Source organism: Castor canadensis, chromosome 8, assembly GCF_047511655.1.
Source record: "Castor canadensis chromosome 8, mCasCan1.hap1v2, whole genome shotgun sequence".
NCBI lineage: Eukaryota > Metazoa > Chordata > Mammalia > Rodentia > Castoridae > Castor > Castor canadensis.
This window is the reverse complement of record NC_133393.1, coordinates 92,792,897-92,808,071: the sequence shown is the minus strand read 5'-3', so window position 1 is coordinate 92,808,071 and position 15,175 is coordinate 92,792,897. Positions and strand designations below refer to the sequence as shown.

The following is a 15,175-nucleotide window of genomic DNA, read 5'->3' as shown; positions in this document are numbered from 1 at the left end:
TCTTGTGGCAGTATGCTCTCCTGGCAGAATGCTGTGTTGGCTCTATCTTCCCAGTGCCCCTTCTTGGATCTTTGCTCATCTTGTCCAGTGAGAAGTGGCTTTCATTCTCTGCCACAAGTTTGAACATTAGTGTCCACATACAGATCTCCACTTGCCTGACTCAGAGATGTCTGACCTTCCCCTTCAGCTAGGCCAACTCTTCCAATAATCTTTCCATGAACACCTGCCCAAATCTTGCTGTATGTTCCCAGAGACAAACAATAGAGGGAATTTTGAGCCCTAGGGTCAGCCATACCACAGCTCCTATTCAGGGTTCTTTCACAATATTTCCCAGCACTGTATTGTGACCAAATTATTAAAAAAAATAGAGAGAATCTTCCCTGTGCCTGCATGCCACATGGTCCTCAGGACTCATGTATGGCTAGTCTGCAAATCTGCTCAATACTGAGTTCAACGTTAATTGTGTTTTCAGAGTCTCTCAATCTTTGTTTTTTATCTATTCCCTGCTGTGGTGTCACTTCTGCCCAGACCACTCATACAAATTTTCTCATTCCTAATACCATCCCTTTTTTTTTCTGGCTTTCACTGTAAAATAATTCATTATAATACAGCTTCAGCACAAGACTCATATATAAAAGCACCAAGCACTCCTGACTATCCTACTAGGAGTCTCTCTTCTTCCCCCTTGCCTTGTGGACCTCTCCTATCAAATCCTTCAGATACTCAATCTCCTTGGCCAGAGCAACTGCCTTTTCTTTCAGACCCTCATTCTTCTTTCCTAGCTCTTTAGATTCACAAGTTAGGGTCTCCTGCTCTGCCTCTTTTTCTGAGGATACCTGGTGGCTGCTAACTTGTTCTCTATTTTCTTCAACTTCTTGTCTAGCTTCTCATCATTTACTTTTGCTGTGTCTCCAGAAGGGTCAAAAGTTTTAGGGTCATCAGACCCATGGGGAACACCTAGAGATGGCAAGCTCCTGGTCGGAGAGCCCCTAGAGGTAAAGGGGCTGCCCTGGAGAGAGCCTGGGTGGGACTCAGGGCTCATAGAATGCCACTGTCATTATCTGAGGGGTTGTTTTCCTCCTTCACACACTGGGGATCATGGTAATATAATCAGTGGAGTTGGGATTCCTATTTCCTTCAGAGATAACCACTTCACTACCTAAGTCTAAACTAAAGGAAAGATCTGGAGTGGAGGAGAGGACCCCTGGAGGAAGAGGGTGTAAGAGGTGAAAGAACAACCTGGTTGGTTTTTGTTAAACTTTCTGGGAGATGGCCAGTTGGGTTTTCTGTCTAGGGTCTAGACTAGGCTCTGGGACTAGTGGGGTAAAGACATCCCATGTGTCGTCCAACATGACCAAAAGGTAATCTGACATGCTTTCCATGTCATGTAAAAAAACAGGGCATCAAAGTCAAACTCCTTCAGATCTATTTTCTCTAGCATTCAATCTGTACCAGAAAGGGCATCTAAAGCACTGATTAACCCATAGCCTTGTTGCCAGAGAACACATGAGGTTTAAAGTGCTCAGCCAGCTCCTAGTAGTCATCTGAGAGACCTAAGCTTTCTTCATGCCCCCGCCCCCAATCCTGCTGGTAGAAGGGGAACATCAAGTCCCCTGACAACACCTCACTGCTCAGGTAGCTCATCTTGATCATGGTACAGAGCATTGCTGGAATCCAGGAATGTACTTAATTCAAAGTCTTTATGGGTTACAGCAATGCTGCTGCTGGATGCCTAGAGAAGCACCATGGCTTAAGCCACAGGGATTTCCCTGCAGAGCCTGGTGCTGCTGCCACCACTGCAGAGACCAATGCTGCTACATGCATTGCTGCCTTTAAAATGCTTTGGTGGCCATGCACCATGCAGGAGGGGAAGAAGAAAGGCGCATTAATAGAACTGATCAAATCTACTGGCAGTTCAGGGAGAAAGTTCTTTTGTTTTTTTTAAGGACTGTTCACAGCTGAAACACCAGCAAGTGTTTTCTGAGGCTTTGTTCTTTCTTTCACCTCAGTCCCTGCCTTCTTCAGCTATGTGTGCTCTGCCAGGCTGGGCTGTCACAGTGATCACTCTTTTCATCTTACCAAAACTGTCCACTTTTCTTTTTCAAATATCATTCTACATGCTCACTATTGAAACATGAGGGTGTGCGGCCATCACCCACCTTAAAGAAATACTTGAAATGTTCTTGCTTTTGAATCAGGGTGATACTGACCTTCCTTATGAAAGGATTTTTGAAAGTGGTCTCTGTAATTGCAATTTTTCAAAACATTTAAGAAGAATTGGTATTAATTCTTCCTTGAATGTTTATAGAATTCAGCTTTAAGAACATCTTATTTTGAGGTGTTTCTTTGTTCAATAATTTTTATTATTGCTTTTATCTCTTTTTTGTAATAGGTCTGTTTGGGCTTTGTGTCTTCTTGATTCAGTCTTGATAACTTATATGTGTTTAGGAACTTACCCATTTTCTCCAAGTTATTCAAGTTTTTTGAAGTGGAGTTTTCATATTAGTCCCTTATGATCTTTTGATTTCTGAGGTATCTGCTGTGATGCTTCTTCTTTGAATTCTGAGTTTATTTGAAATTTCTCTTCATATCATTTTTTAAAATTATTGTTGAACTGGTGGTACATTGTGATATTCACAAAAGTTCTTATAATAAATATATCACAGTTGAATCCACCCCCCTCATCTTTATCCTTTATCCCTCCTTCTCCCATTCTAGAAATATTTCAACAGTTCTCATTTTTGTATTTACATACATGTGTACACAATATTTCCACCATATTCACCCTCCTACACCTTTTTCTTGTATCCTCCCCCTCCCACCAAGCCCCCAGACAGGACCTGTTTTGCCTTTGTGCTCTCTGTTTTTGCAATAATAATAATAATAATAATAACAGTTTTATTTGTTTAAGATAACTATGCAGGGCATTTCATTGTGACATTTCCAGTATATATGTATTACAAATTTCTCTTCTTATCTCTTAATTACACTAGATCTGATTTTATTGATTATAGTAACAGAAAAACAATTATTATTTTTTGGATAAGCATTTTTCCCATATTCTTCAAAGATATAAAGAATAAATCATTATTTGAATTTCAATAGAACTATTCTTTTTAAAAGTTCAAAGTTCTCACTAAATTTACTGAAAATTTGATATAATCTCAATAAAATAAGCTATCAGGTTTACAAGCAAGCTTGCTTACAAACAAACTTCTTTTCCAGTGGAGCTAGTGGATATTTCACTATATATGGAAAAATAATTTTTCAGCTATAGCCTTAAAAAAACTACAAGGAGAAATAACAATTATCATGCAGTAAAACACACTTTAAAAATCTCTAAAATAAAAATATCAGGGTATAGGAGGACTAATAGATTCTTGAAACAGAAAAAAAATTCCATGCATATTACATTTATATATTAGAGCCTATTTATTTATATATTATATTAATGCACAATTTTGCACATGGTGATGTAAAATCATAGGAATGGTCTTTCAAAATAAAACTTCAGGGAAAATCAGTAAGCAATTGGGGAAAACATAAATTTAGGCTTGTATCTTACAACATACTTAAAATTAACTCTAAATTGGGAACCAAAGGGGAAATGCAACTAAACAACATTCAAAGAAATTGTGATGAGATTCCTTTTTACTAAGATATAAGGAAAGAGTTCCCAGCTATTACACATTATTCAAGCAGAATAACAAAGAACACAGACACCTTAGAACACATGAAGATACAGTACAGACACAAGATCATAAGCCACTATCAAGCAAGGAGAAAATATTTTCAAGATGTATTATAGATGGAAAATTCACATTGCTGGCATACAATGAATTCCTAAATATGTGAGCAAATAGAAAAAACATGATAGAAAAAAGGAGCAAGAGATATGTTTAGGCAAATATATTGTAAATGTATAAAAAAGCTGTTCAATTTATGAGATGATACTCAACCTCACATGTTAGAGAAATGCATGTGATTCTCAGTTACAATGGTTAATGATGAGATATTTTCAACTATAAAAACCCACCCTCTTCTTGAGGTTGTTGAGAAAGAAAAACCCTATTGCATTATTGTTGGGAACTGATTGAATACATGTAGAGAACAACTTAGCAATAGCTAAAAAACATATATAAGGTTTAGCTTTTATTCAACAATTCTAGTGTTGGAATTAATCCTAAAGTGTTAACATTAGACATTCAAAGTTATTCAAACCATGTTTTATGAAAATATATATGTACAATTTTATTCCTTGGTGCACATTTTCTAATTGTCAAAATTGCAAATAGTCTCTTAACTGACATGTAAGGGAAGGGTTAAATAATGGGACATCTTCACAGAGAAGGACTATGCAGCTAAACAAAATTTAAAAGAGTTCCATGAACTGATGTGATGTGATTGACAGGATATATTGTTAAATGAATAAACCAAAAGTAAAGAAGGTATTTGTTCTGTAATACATTTCTCCTGTAGTCAGTTGGTCTACAACTGGCTATCACTTTCCATCTTACATTTTTACTTTTCATTCTACTTAAAATATTCTTCCTTCTCTCTACATCAAATCCTTGAACCATGTAAATGTGATTTCAAAAGACTATAATTGTAGGCAATCAAATATTATAACAATGTATACTGAGTTCTCTGGAAGCATGTTCAAAGAAGTAAAGGTTTGTTTGTATGTATATGTTTATGGCTACAGAAATCACTTCTGTAAAACATAATTTGTCAATCCCTTAGGAAATGATGCTCTTGCATCTTAGTTACCTTGAGAATTCTTTGTTCATGTTATTGTCCTGTAAGAAACAAAGGTATAAATACTCCATGAAGTCATAAGATGGGTAATTTTTATATTGCACTGTATGCAGCATTTAACAAGGTTTAAAATACTTCTGGTAAGTGAATTATAGTGAGCTGTAAAAAAGAGGGTAATTTGATAGACTTTCCTAACATATGCAACAAATTAGCCAAAAACAATATCTCTAAGACAACATTTGAAGTAATCATATAATTTAGGGTAGAATGCAGTGCATAGGAAGAAGAGTGGATTACCAGTGCTCCCTGTCCACAAGAATGAGTTATGTATCTAAGTACAGAATGATTGCCTCAATATGTGTATATAATTTATTAAAGAATGTTGTTAAATTATTTATTTTATATTTTTAATTGTAAATGATGGTGAAAGCTTAGAAGTAAAATGCAATAGTAATTCAAAATTCTAAGGCCTTCTAATTGTCATTATTTTGGGGACATTCATAGTAGCTAACAAAGCTGAATATAAGATTTATTGACATATGCACTCATTATTCTATTCTGTGACTTGAGTTTCTTTTTTACCGTGTCTATTGTAGGGATACATGGTATATGTGATTGTTGAGGTAGGACAATCAGTGTTTTGATATGATGAAATTCTATTTCATGATTGTACATTGTATCAATGTTGTCGCTAAATATTCTGTGTAAATGAGAATACTTGGTAATGTTTCACAACCATCTGAATGTGCTGTTCCAAAGAACTCTAGACATAGGGCACTGTTCTTTCCAAGTTGATGATTTTTCAGAGATTACTAAATATGAGAAATCTAATTATTATCTCCAGCAAAAACATGCTGCTTCATCTGCCTAGAATATTGTCTAATCTTTTCAACTCTTTCTAGGAGCCATTTAAAGATCCAAATACTAAAATACATCCCTCTGTAAATTCTTATAGAAGACACTGGAAAGTTTTCTTATTTATCAGTTACCTTTTTGTTCTTTATATTTTTATGTGTTCTGCTTTCTAAAGAATGATATATTGTTTCAAGGTTGGGGTAATTCTGTTAATATTTTTAATGCATAACACATGAACTTCAATAGGTTCATTTAAAAATGGGTTTTATTGCTTACTGTGATGATAAAAATGAGCTTTCCCCTAGAAGTATCAACAATTCTTTTTAAAATAAATATCCAAAAACTTGAATTTTAGTAAGAACTTGTAAAAAATAATATTTATATAACAACTTTCATAAAACAAAATTTTATGAAATTTCTAAGGATAAATTTATGAAATTTTATGAAACTTCTAAGAATAACTTCCCTCAGTTTCACCCCTGTTACAAATGCAAACCTGAATACAATTTTATTCTTTATATTTCATCTCATTTGTCCCATATAATATATGCAGAGCATGAAGACTATGGAACTAAAGAACGTCATGCTAAGTTCTAAATAAACCAGGTTCAAAAAGCCTAAGATAGCCTGTTTAACCACATATGTAGAAGCTACACCTATAAGATAAATGTATATATAGATACATATATGATCATATGTATGTATTCATATACAGACATATATAGTGAGAGAGAGAACAAAATTAGTAAGTAGATAGTAAGTAAGTCCGCTTCAGGGGGGCTACAGGAGATGGGAGAGGGAAAGAAAATGTTAGAGAATGAAAAATATTGAAACAACCCATCTATATATGAATATAATATAATGTTTTATTTTGAAATCTGTTGAATATTAGGGTAGCACAGTGATAGAGAATGAGTAAGTAATGGGAGGGTGGTTATTTGATTAAAGGATTATATACTCAGGCCTAAAATACTTGGGTGAAATGCCCTTGGACTATTAATATACACTTAGAAAATGAAGAACAGGATGTAAAATAGGTCTTTTCTGGGAGTGGGTATCAGTTGGAGGAGGGTGAACATAAGGAAAGGGTGAATATGATGGATGTATTTTATACTCATATATGGAAATAGAAGCACGAAACCTGTCAAAATTGTTCTAAGAAGAAGGGGATGAGGAAGGGAGAGAACAATGGAGGGGGTAAATCTGAGATATATTGTAAGATATACTTGTATATTATATGTAAATATAATAGTGTGTCTTCTCTGTACAGCCATTATATGTTAATAAATTTAAAAAAGAATAGTGAGTTCTTGCATACACAACTCTCAATAGATTTACAAATTATTGTTTGCCTCAATAGCAGTACCAATATCCACTGTGAATTTCAAATTTATTACATACTCTCTTCTTTTATCATCAACTAATGCTGACTTAAAATGTACTCATGTTCCTAGTACATACTTTAGTAAATGAGCAAAAAAGTATGTATTAGTAATAGAAACATGTCCTATATTAAAAGTTTTTCCCATATTAGTTCTTATTTACATATTTACTTCCATAGTTTTGATATCATAAGTTTTCCTTGTGTTCATTCCACTTATTAAGAAAAATATACCACTTATCATTAGGCTGTCATAAGCCTTTCTTTCACTTTAATATTTCCCTTCTCATAATATATTCTAACTTTTGTATGTCTGCTTCTATAACTTTCTTGTTTATTATCATGAACAATACTTCACTAGACCCTGTAGGTTTTCAAACCATGATTAGGAGACAAAATATATGTTGCTATCTAAATCAGCATCACTGGACAATTCATAATGAAATTTATTGGGAAGGTATTATCCGGGCTGTCATCACAGACGGGGGTTTGAACATCTTCATAAGAAAACAAAATAAAATAATTACCTTCATATTATTTCACTTAGTATCTGAAAAACAATACTGTTAGCTATTTAAAAACATCCTGGTCTGGGGTCAAACACTGAAAAAAATTTTTTTAAATCATTTCTGTGACAAGTATGTTGAGCTCTAATTCATTGTAGAAAATAGTATAGGTAAATAAATTCTGGTTGTTGACATAATCTGAGTTTATTTCTATAGATATGTACTTTTTAATGCAAATGTAGATTGTTATACATGTGTAATTTTTTCCTTTATTGTTGTGATGGCTAGGAGTTCACCCGTGGAATTGTCACAGATTCTTACAATATATCAAATATATCATAAATGAATTCACCTCCTCAACCAATCTCCTTCATCTCCCCTTTCCCAGATTCTTGGAGTAGCTTTAACAGGTATCAATTTTGTATTTACTTACATGTGTACACATTTTTTCCATGGTATTCACCCTCCTACCCCTTTTCCCCAATACCTCCTCCTTCACACTGGTGCAAGCCCTCCCCCTTGAGCAGGGCTTGTTAGGCCCTCCTTTTATCAGATTTTGTAGAAAGAGAAAAGGTAAAATGAAAACATGACATGTTTGCTTGTTTGAGATAAAGATAGCACACAGGAAGTTTCTAGATGATATTTATATGTATATATGTATTATAACCCCAATTGGTTATCTCCTCTAATACAAGTGTAATTTTGATTCAACTTTACAGCATCTCAAATTAATGTGCTACCTTAACATTTGCACATTATGCAGGAATAGCCACTACATTTGTACAATTATGAACTACTTATAGTATTTTAAAGTAAAGAATTAATAGTTTATAAAGAATTATAGTTTGTAAAGAATTATAGTTTGTAAAAATACAAACTATATTTGTTGAGGAATGACAAGTATCTATAGAACAGGGAGATATTTTGTATTTCTATCTGAAATATCATTTTTCTAAGTGTAGCTAAAGTGATAGGTATTTTTTCATACAGAACTGCATTTTTTTAACTCAGACATGACAGGAGATAAAGGATGGTAAAGGGAACCAACACAAGAGGAACAATGTTTATCTTAGTAGCTTTGATTGCTGACCACCTTGGAAAGTTGTGTTACCTTCCTTCTCAATTTTCTAAGCACATCAGTCTCATAATCACCACATTCACTTGGGGTGCACATTAACACTGATGAAGTGGAGAGCATATTCATTGTGATAAACTCTAGGATGATTTGTGAAAATATCTGTGCAGATATGGAACTTTGTATGATTGAAAAGGAATGAATCTCTTTTCTGACATTAGGTATTAGTTTTTATTTTCTGTAGATTTGAAGAACAAAAGAAAAATGAAGAACCAGTCAATGGAGATAAAATTTATTTTGCTTAGACTCACAGATGATCCTCAGCTACAAATTGTGGTTTTCATGTTTCTGTTTTTCTATTACATCTTGGGCCTGATGGGGAACTTAATTGTCATCCTGCTCACACTGCTGGATCCCCACCTCAAGACTCCAATGTACTACTTCCTTAGAAATTTCTCCTTCTTAGAAATTTTATTCACAACGGCCGGCATCCCACGGTTCTTGATAAGCATTCTCACTGGAGACAAAATAATTTCCTATAATGGTTGTGCAACTCAATTCTTCTTCTTTTTTTTATTAGGAATTACAGAATTTTACCTTCTAGCTGCCATGTCCTATGATCACTATGTTGCCATTTGCAAACCCCTGCATTACCCAATAATCATGAACAACAAAGTGTGTCACCAACTTGTGCTCAGCTCCTGGGTAACTGGATTCTTAACAATCTTTCCCCCTTTGCTGTTGGGACTCAAGCTCAATTTCTGTGCTTCCAGAATGATTGATCACTTCTTATGTGACACATCTGTCCTGCAGCTCTCTTGCACAGATACAGATACACATTTCATAGAATTAATGGTTTTTGTTTTAGCTGTGATTACACTTGTCATCACATTGTTGCTAGTGGTTCTGTCCTACATAGTCATCATCAAAATCATTCTCAAATTTCCTTCTGTTCAACAGCAAGCCAAGGCCTTTTCCACCTGTTCCTCAAACATGGCTATTGTCTCTGTTACTTATGGGAGTTGTATCTTTATGTACATGAAGCCATCAGCAAAAGAAAGGGTGACTTTCACTAAAGGTGTAGCTGTGCTCTATACTTCTGTGGCCCCTTTACTAAACCCTTTCATTTATACTCTAAGGAACCAGCAGGTAAAAGAAGCTTTCAAGCATATGCTTCAAATGTTTTGTTCTTTTGAAAACAAGGGAAAATTTAGACATTAATATCATGCTTTTTGAACATGGTGAGAAAATTGAATGGAACTGTCAATTACGTTTGTTTGGATCCATGCCATTTTTCTCTGTGAAAATTTATATCATATTACTTTTACTTACATGCTACATACCCTTCTTTCTGTGGAGCTCTTTCTAATCTTTAGGACTAAACTGCCTTCTTCCATCCAGAGAATTAAAGCCTATCTTCACCTAGAAATCTGTTAACTCATAAGTGATCATTTTATGTAGCAAATGCTTTATACAAATGAGCTTTTCTAGACACATTTGGAGGGTTATTTGATGCAAGTGTTCATTGTTAAGCATTACAGTTGCTATTAAGTATTCTGCACTGCTAAAGTTGTCAGAGAAAAACACAGAACATTATAACACAGAACATAATTATTATATAATGCAATTGATATTTTAATGGAAAAAAGAAAATGCAAGTAATTTTAAAGATCAAAATAGTCTTCCAAGAGGAGTATGATGAAACTTGAATGATGAGTAAAGGAAATAAATATTCAAAAGTGTCTATGAGATGTATGACATGTGAAGGAATTGAGATTTTACTGGAAATTTTGTCCTATAGAGTAGAGTTATAATAATTGTGAATAAGTTACTTATAAACATAGTTAGTAGTTCTTATTAGTTAAAACATTTGAGTTCCAGGCTTTGATTTTGATACCTTACATTGCTTTGTAGTTTTCAATTCCTAGAAGTAATATTAATTCATGAAAAAAAACTCATCCTAGTATTCACTTATATCTTGGCTTGGGAAATTTTCTAAATATTTAATACCATTTGCACATTATAATTTCCTAATCAATTCTTCTTGTGTCACTTTTCACCAAGTTAATTATGTGTATCTTACATGCAAGTGCATGCAACCATTTTAAGCCATTGCATTGGACAGATAAGCACACCTGTGCAACTGTAGAGAACATCATAGTGAATTGCTCCCTTAGCCTCTTTCTTCATTATCCTGATCACTACCCTACTTCTTTTTCATGCCCCCCCAGAAATGCATATTATTTTTACATTAATATACATGTGTACACATTATTTGCACCATATTCATCCTCCTACCCCTTTCCCCACCACCTCCCCCATCCCAACAGTGACAACTCCCACATCAACAGAACCTGTTCTGCCCTCCTTTTCTCTGATTTTGTAGAAGAAAAAAAAACAAAAAAGATAAGATAAACATGGCATTTTTTTTACTAGTTTGGGATAAAGATAGCTACACAAGGAGTTTCCTTGTATTGTTTACATGCATATATGTATTACAATCCCAATTGGTTCATCTCTACTAGTCCTCTTCACTCCTGCCTAGTCCTTTTCCTTGATACCTGTCAGCTTAAAATTTCTATATTCATTGCTGTACTGTGAGCTTATCAACTACATTCAAGTTTTTTGTTTCCTCCCCTTTTCCTATCTTAGCCTCCTCTTAGTGTGACTCATGTCCCATAATATTGACACATTTGTTTTAAGTCTATAATCCACATGTGAGGGAGAACATGCAGCTTTCGGCCTTCCGAACCTGACTAACTTCACTTAAGATGATGTCCTCCCATTCCATCCATTTACCTGTGAATGACAAAATTTCATTCTTTTTTGTGGCTTAGTAAAATTCCATTATGTATAAATACCACAATTTCTTAATCCATTTATCAGTAATGGGCCATCTTGGCTGTTTCTGTAGCTTAGCTATTGTGAATAGTGCTGCAATAAACATGGGCCTACAGGTGCCTTTGTAGTAACCTGACGCACATTCTTTTGGGAATATCCCTAGGAGTGGCATTCATAGATCGTTTGGCACTTGTATGTTTAGTTTGTTAAGAAGCTTCCATATTGTTTTCCATAGTGGTTGTACTTCCTCCCAGCAGTGGAAAGTATTGCTTGCATTCCCACCAGGAGTGTATGAGGGCTCCTTTTTCTCTGCATCCTCACCAAGATTTGTTGTTAATGGTGTTCTTGATGGTAGCTATGCTAACAGAAATGAGGTGGAATTTTAGTGTGGTTTTGATTTGTATTTCCTTTATGACCAGAGATGGTGAGAATTTTTTATGTGTTTTTCAGCCATTTGGACTTCTTCCTTTGAAAAAGTTCTATTTAGTTTTTTATTGGTTCATTGATTTGGGGGGAATTAAGTTTTTTTAGCTCCTAGTATATTCTGGTTATCAGTACCTTGTCTAATGTATAGCTAGCAAAGATATTCTCCCATTCTGTGGTGTCCTCTTCCATTTAGAAACCATTTCTTTCTTTCTTTCTTTCTTTCTTTCTTTCTTTCTTTCTTTCTTTCTTTCTTTCTTTCTTTCTTTCTTTCTTTCTTTCTTTCTTCTTTCTTTTCTTCCATTCATATGTATATACAATGTTTGGGTCATTTCTTCCCCCTTTCTCCCACCCTCTTCCTTACCTACCCTACCCCCTCCCTTTCCCCCCCTACCCTCTCACTACCAGGCAGAAACTATTTTGCCCTTATCTCTAATTTTGTTGAAGAGAGAGTATAAGCAATAATAGGAAGGACCAAGGGTTTTTGCCAGTTGAGATAAGGATAGCTATACAGGGAGTTTACTCGCATTGCTTTCCTGTACATGTGTGTTACCTTCTAAATTAATTCTTCTTGAACTAACCTTTTCTCTAGTTCCTGGTCCCCTTTTCCTATTGGCCTCTGTCACTTTAAAGTTTCTGCATTAGTTCCTTTGCATTGAGGACATCAAATGCTATCTTGTTTTTTTTGGGGGGTGGGTTTAAGAAGCCTCCATATTGTTTTGCAGAGTGGTTGTACTAGCTTGCAATCCCACCAGCAGTGTACAAGGGTTTCTTTTTCCCCACATCCTTGCCAACACCTGTTGTTAGTGGTTTTTTTGATGATAGCTAATCTAACAGGGGTAAGGTGGAATCTTAGTATGGTTTTGATTTGCAATTTCCTTTATGGCCAGAGATGGTGAACATTTTTTTCATGTGTTTTTTGGTCATTTGAATTTCTTCTTTTGAAAAAGCTCTGTTTAGTTCAGTTGCCCATTTCTTTATTGATTCATTGATTTGGGGGGAGTTTAGTTTTTTGAGCTCCCTGTATATTCTGGTTATCAGTACTTTGTCTAATATATAGCTGGAAAATATTTTCTCCCTCTCTGTGGGTGGTATCTTCAGTTTAGAGACCATTTCTTTTGTTGTGCAGAAGCTTTTTAATTTCATGTAGTCCCATTTGTCCATCCTTTCTCTTAGTTGCTGAGCCGCTTGAGTTCTACTGAGGAAGTCCTTGCCTATGCCTATTGCTTCCAGCATATCTCCTGCTCTTTCCCTTACTAGCTTCAAGGTTTCAGGTCTGATATTAAGGTCCTTATTTCACTTTTAGTTGATAATTGTACAGGGTGACAAACATGGATCTAGTTTTAGTTTTCTGCAGACAGATAACCATGTTTCCCAGCACCATTTATTGAAGTGGCTCTCTTATCTCCATCATGTTTTTGACAGTTTTGTCAAAAATTAGCTGGGCATAGATGCATAGATTTATGTCTGGGTCCTCTATTCTGTTCCACTGTTCTTCATATCTGTTTTTGAGCAATTAACATGCTGTTTTTATTGCAATGCTCTCCAGTATAGTATGAAGTCAGGTATTATCATATCTCCAGCATTGCTCTTTTTGCACAGTATTGTCTTGGCTATTTGCAGTCTTTTGTGTTTCCAAATGAACTTTAGAGTTGATTTTTCAATCTCTGTGATGAATATCATTGGGATTTTGATGGAAATTGCATTGAACATGTAGATTGTTTTTGGAGCATAGCCATTTTTACTATATTGATTCTGTTAATCCATGAGCATGGGAGATCTTTCCATCTTCTGTAGTCTTCCTAATGTCTTTCTTCAGTGTTTTGTAGTTCTCTTTGTAGAGATCATTTACATCCTTTGTTATGTTTATTCCTAGGTATTAGGGTTTTTTTGAGGCTATTGTAAATGGAAATGTTTTCCTATATTCTTTCTCAGTCTGTATATTGGTGGTGTGCAGAAATGCTACGGATATTTGACAATTGATTTTGCGTTCAGCTGCATCTAAAGTTGTTTATAGTGTCTAGGAGTTTTTGGGTGTAGTTTTTTTGGTCTTTTAGGTATATAACATGTCATCTGCAAATAAGGATAGTTTGACTTCTTCCTTATCTATTTGTATTCCTTTTATTTCTTCCTACTGTCTTATTGCTGTGGGTAGGAATTCCAAGACTACATTCAATAGGAGTGAAAAGAGTGGACACCTTTGTCTCATTCCTGACTTTAGCAGAAATGGTTTCAGTTTTTCCCAATTAAGTATAATGTTGGCTCTAAGTTTGTCATAATTTGCCTTTATTATGTTGAAGTTTATTCCTTCTATTCCTAGATTTACCAGAGCTTTTTTCGTGAAAGGGTGTTGAATTTTATCAAAGGCTTTTTGTGCATCTATTGAGATGATCAAGTGGTTTTTGTCTTTGCTTCTAGTAATATGCTGTATTACAATTAATGATTTACATATGTTGAACCATCCCTGGATCCCTAGGATGAAGTTGACTAGGTCATGGTGTATGATTTTGTGATATCCTGATGAATTCAGTTTGCCATTTTTTAAATTGAGGGTGTTTGCATCCATTTTCATTACAGAGATGGGCCTGTAATTCTCTTTTTTTTGATGTGTCCTTTTCTAGTGTTAGAATGACTGTAATACTGGCTTCATAGAAAGAGTTTGGCAGTGTTCCTTCCTTTTCTGTTTTTTGGAAAAGTTAAAGGAGTGTTGGTATTACTTCTTAAAAGGTCTGGTAGAATTCAGTGGAGAATCAGTCAGGTCCTGGATTTTTCTTTTTTTGGAGACTCTTTATTGCTGCTTCAGTTTCATTGCATGTTATAGATCTGTTTAGGATCGGTTTTGGATGGTCATAAGTTTCTAGAAATTTGTCCATTTCTTCAAGATTTTCCAATTTATTGGCATATAGGTTCTCAAAGTAGTCTCTGATGATTCCCTGGATTTCCTTGGTGGTTGTTGTTATCTCTCCTTTTTCATTTCTGATTTTACTAATTTGGGTCTTTTCCTTCCTCATTTTAGCCAAATTTGCCAGAGGCTTGTGAATCTTGTTTATATTTTCAAAGAACCAGCTTTTTGTTTCAATGATTCTTTGCGTGGCTTTTTTTTTTTTTAGCCTCTATTAATTCAGCCCTCATCTTTATTGTTGCTTTCCTTCTGCCTGTTTTGGGTTTTGCTCTTTCTTTTTTTTTTTTTTTGGAGTTCGAGATGTAGCATTAGGTTGTTTATTTGAAGTCTTTCTGTACTTTTAATATATGCACTCATGGCTATACACTTTCCTCTTGGGACTGCCTTTGCTGAGTCCCATAGGTTCTGGTAGGTGGTGTTTTCATTTTCATTAA

The 15,175-nt window shown here is 34.9% G+C and overlaps 1 protein-coding gene and 1 pseudogene across 1 annotated transcript; one reads left to right on the top strand and one right to left on the bottom strand.

Annotated features, from left to right (window-relative positions):
• Nucleotides 1-662: 662 nt before the first annotated feature.
• LOC141425925 (cyclic AMP-dependent transcription factor ATF-4-like) lies at nt 663-1,653 on the bottom strand (annotated as a pseudogene).
• A 7,174-nt stretch (nt 1,654-8,827) lies between these two features.
• Nucleotides 8,828-9,796, top strand: LOC109674370 (olfactory receptor 6C6-like). The gene has a single exon (XM_020151352.2). It carries the CDS (start codon nt 8,840-8,842, stop codon nt 9,794-9,796), a length of 957 nt encoding a protein of 318 aa, XP_020006941.2. The 5' UTR covers nt 8,828-8,839.
• The last annotated feature ends 5,379 nt before the right edge of the window (nt 9,797-15,175 follow it).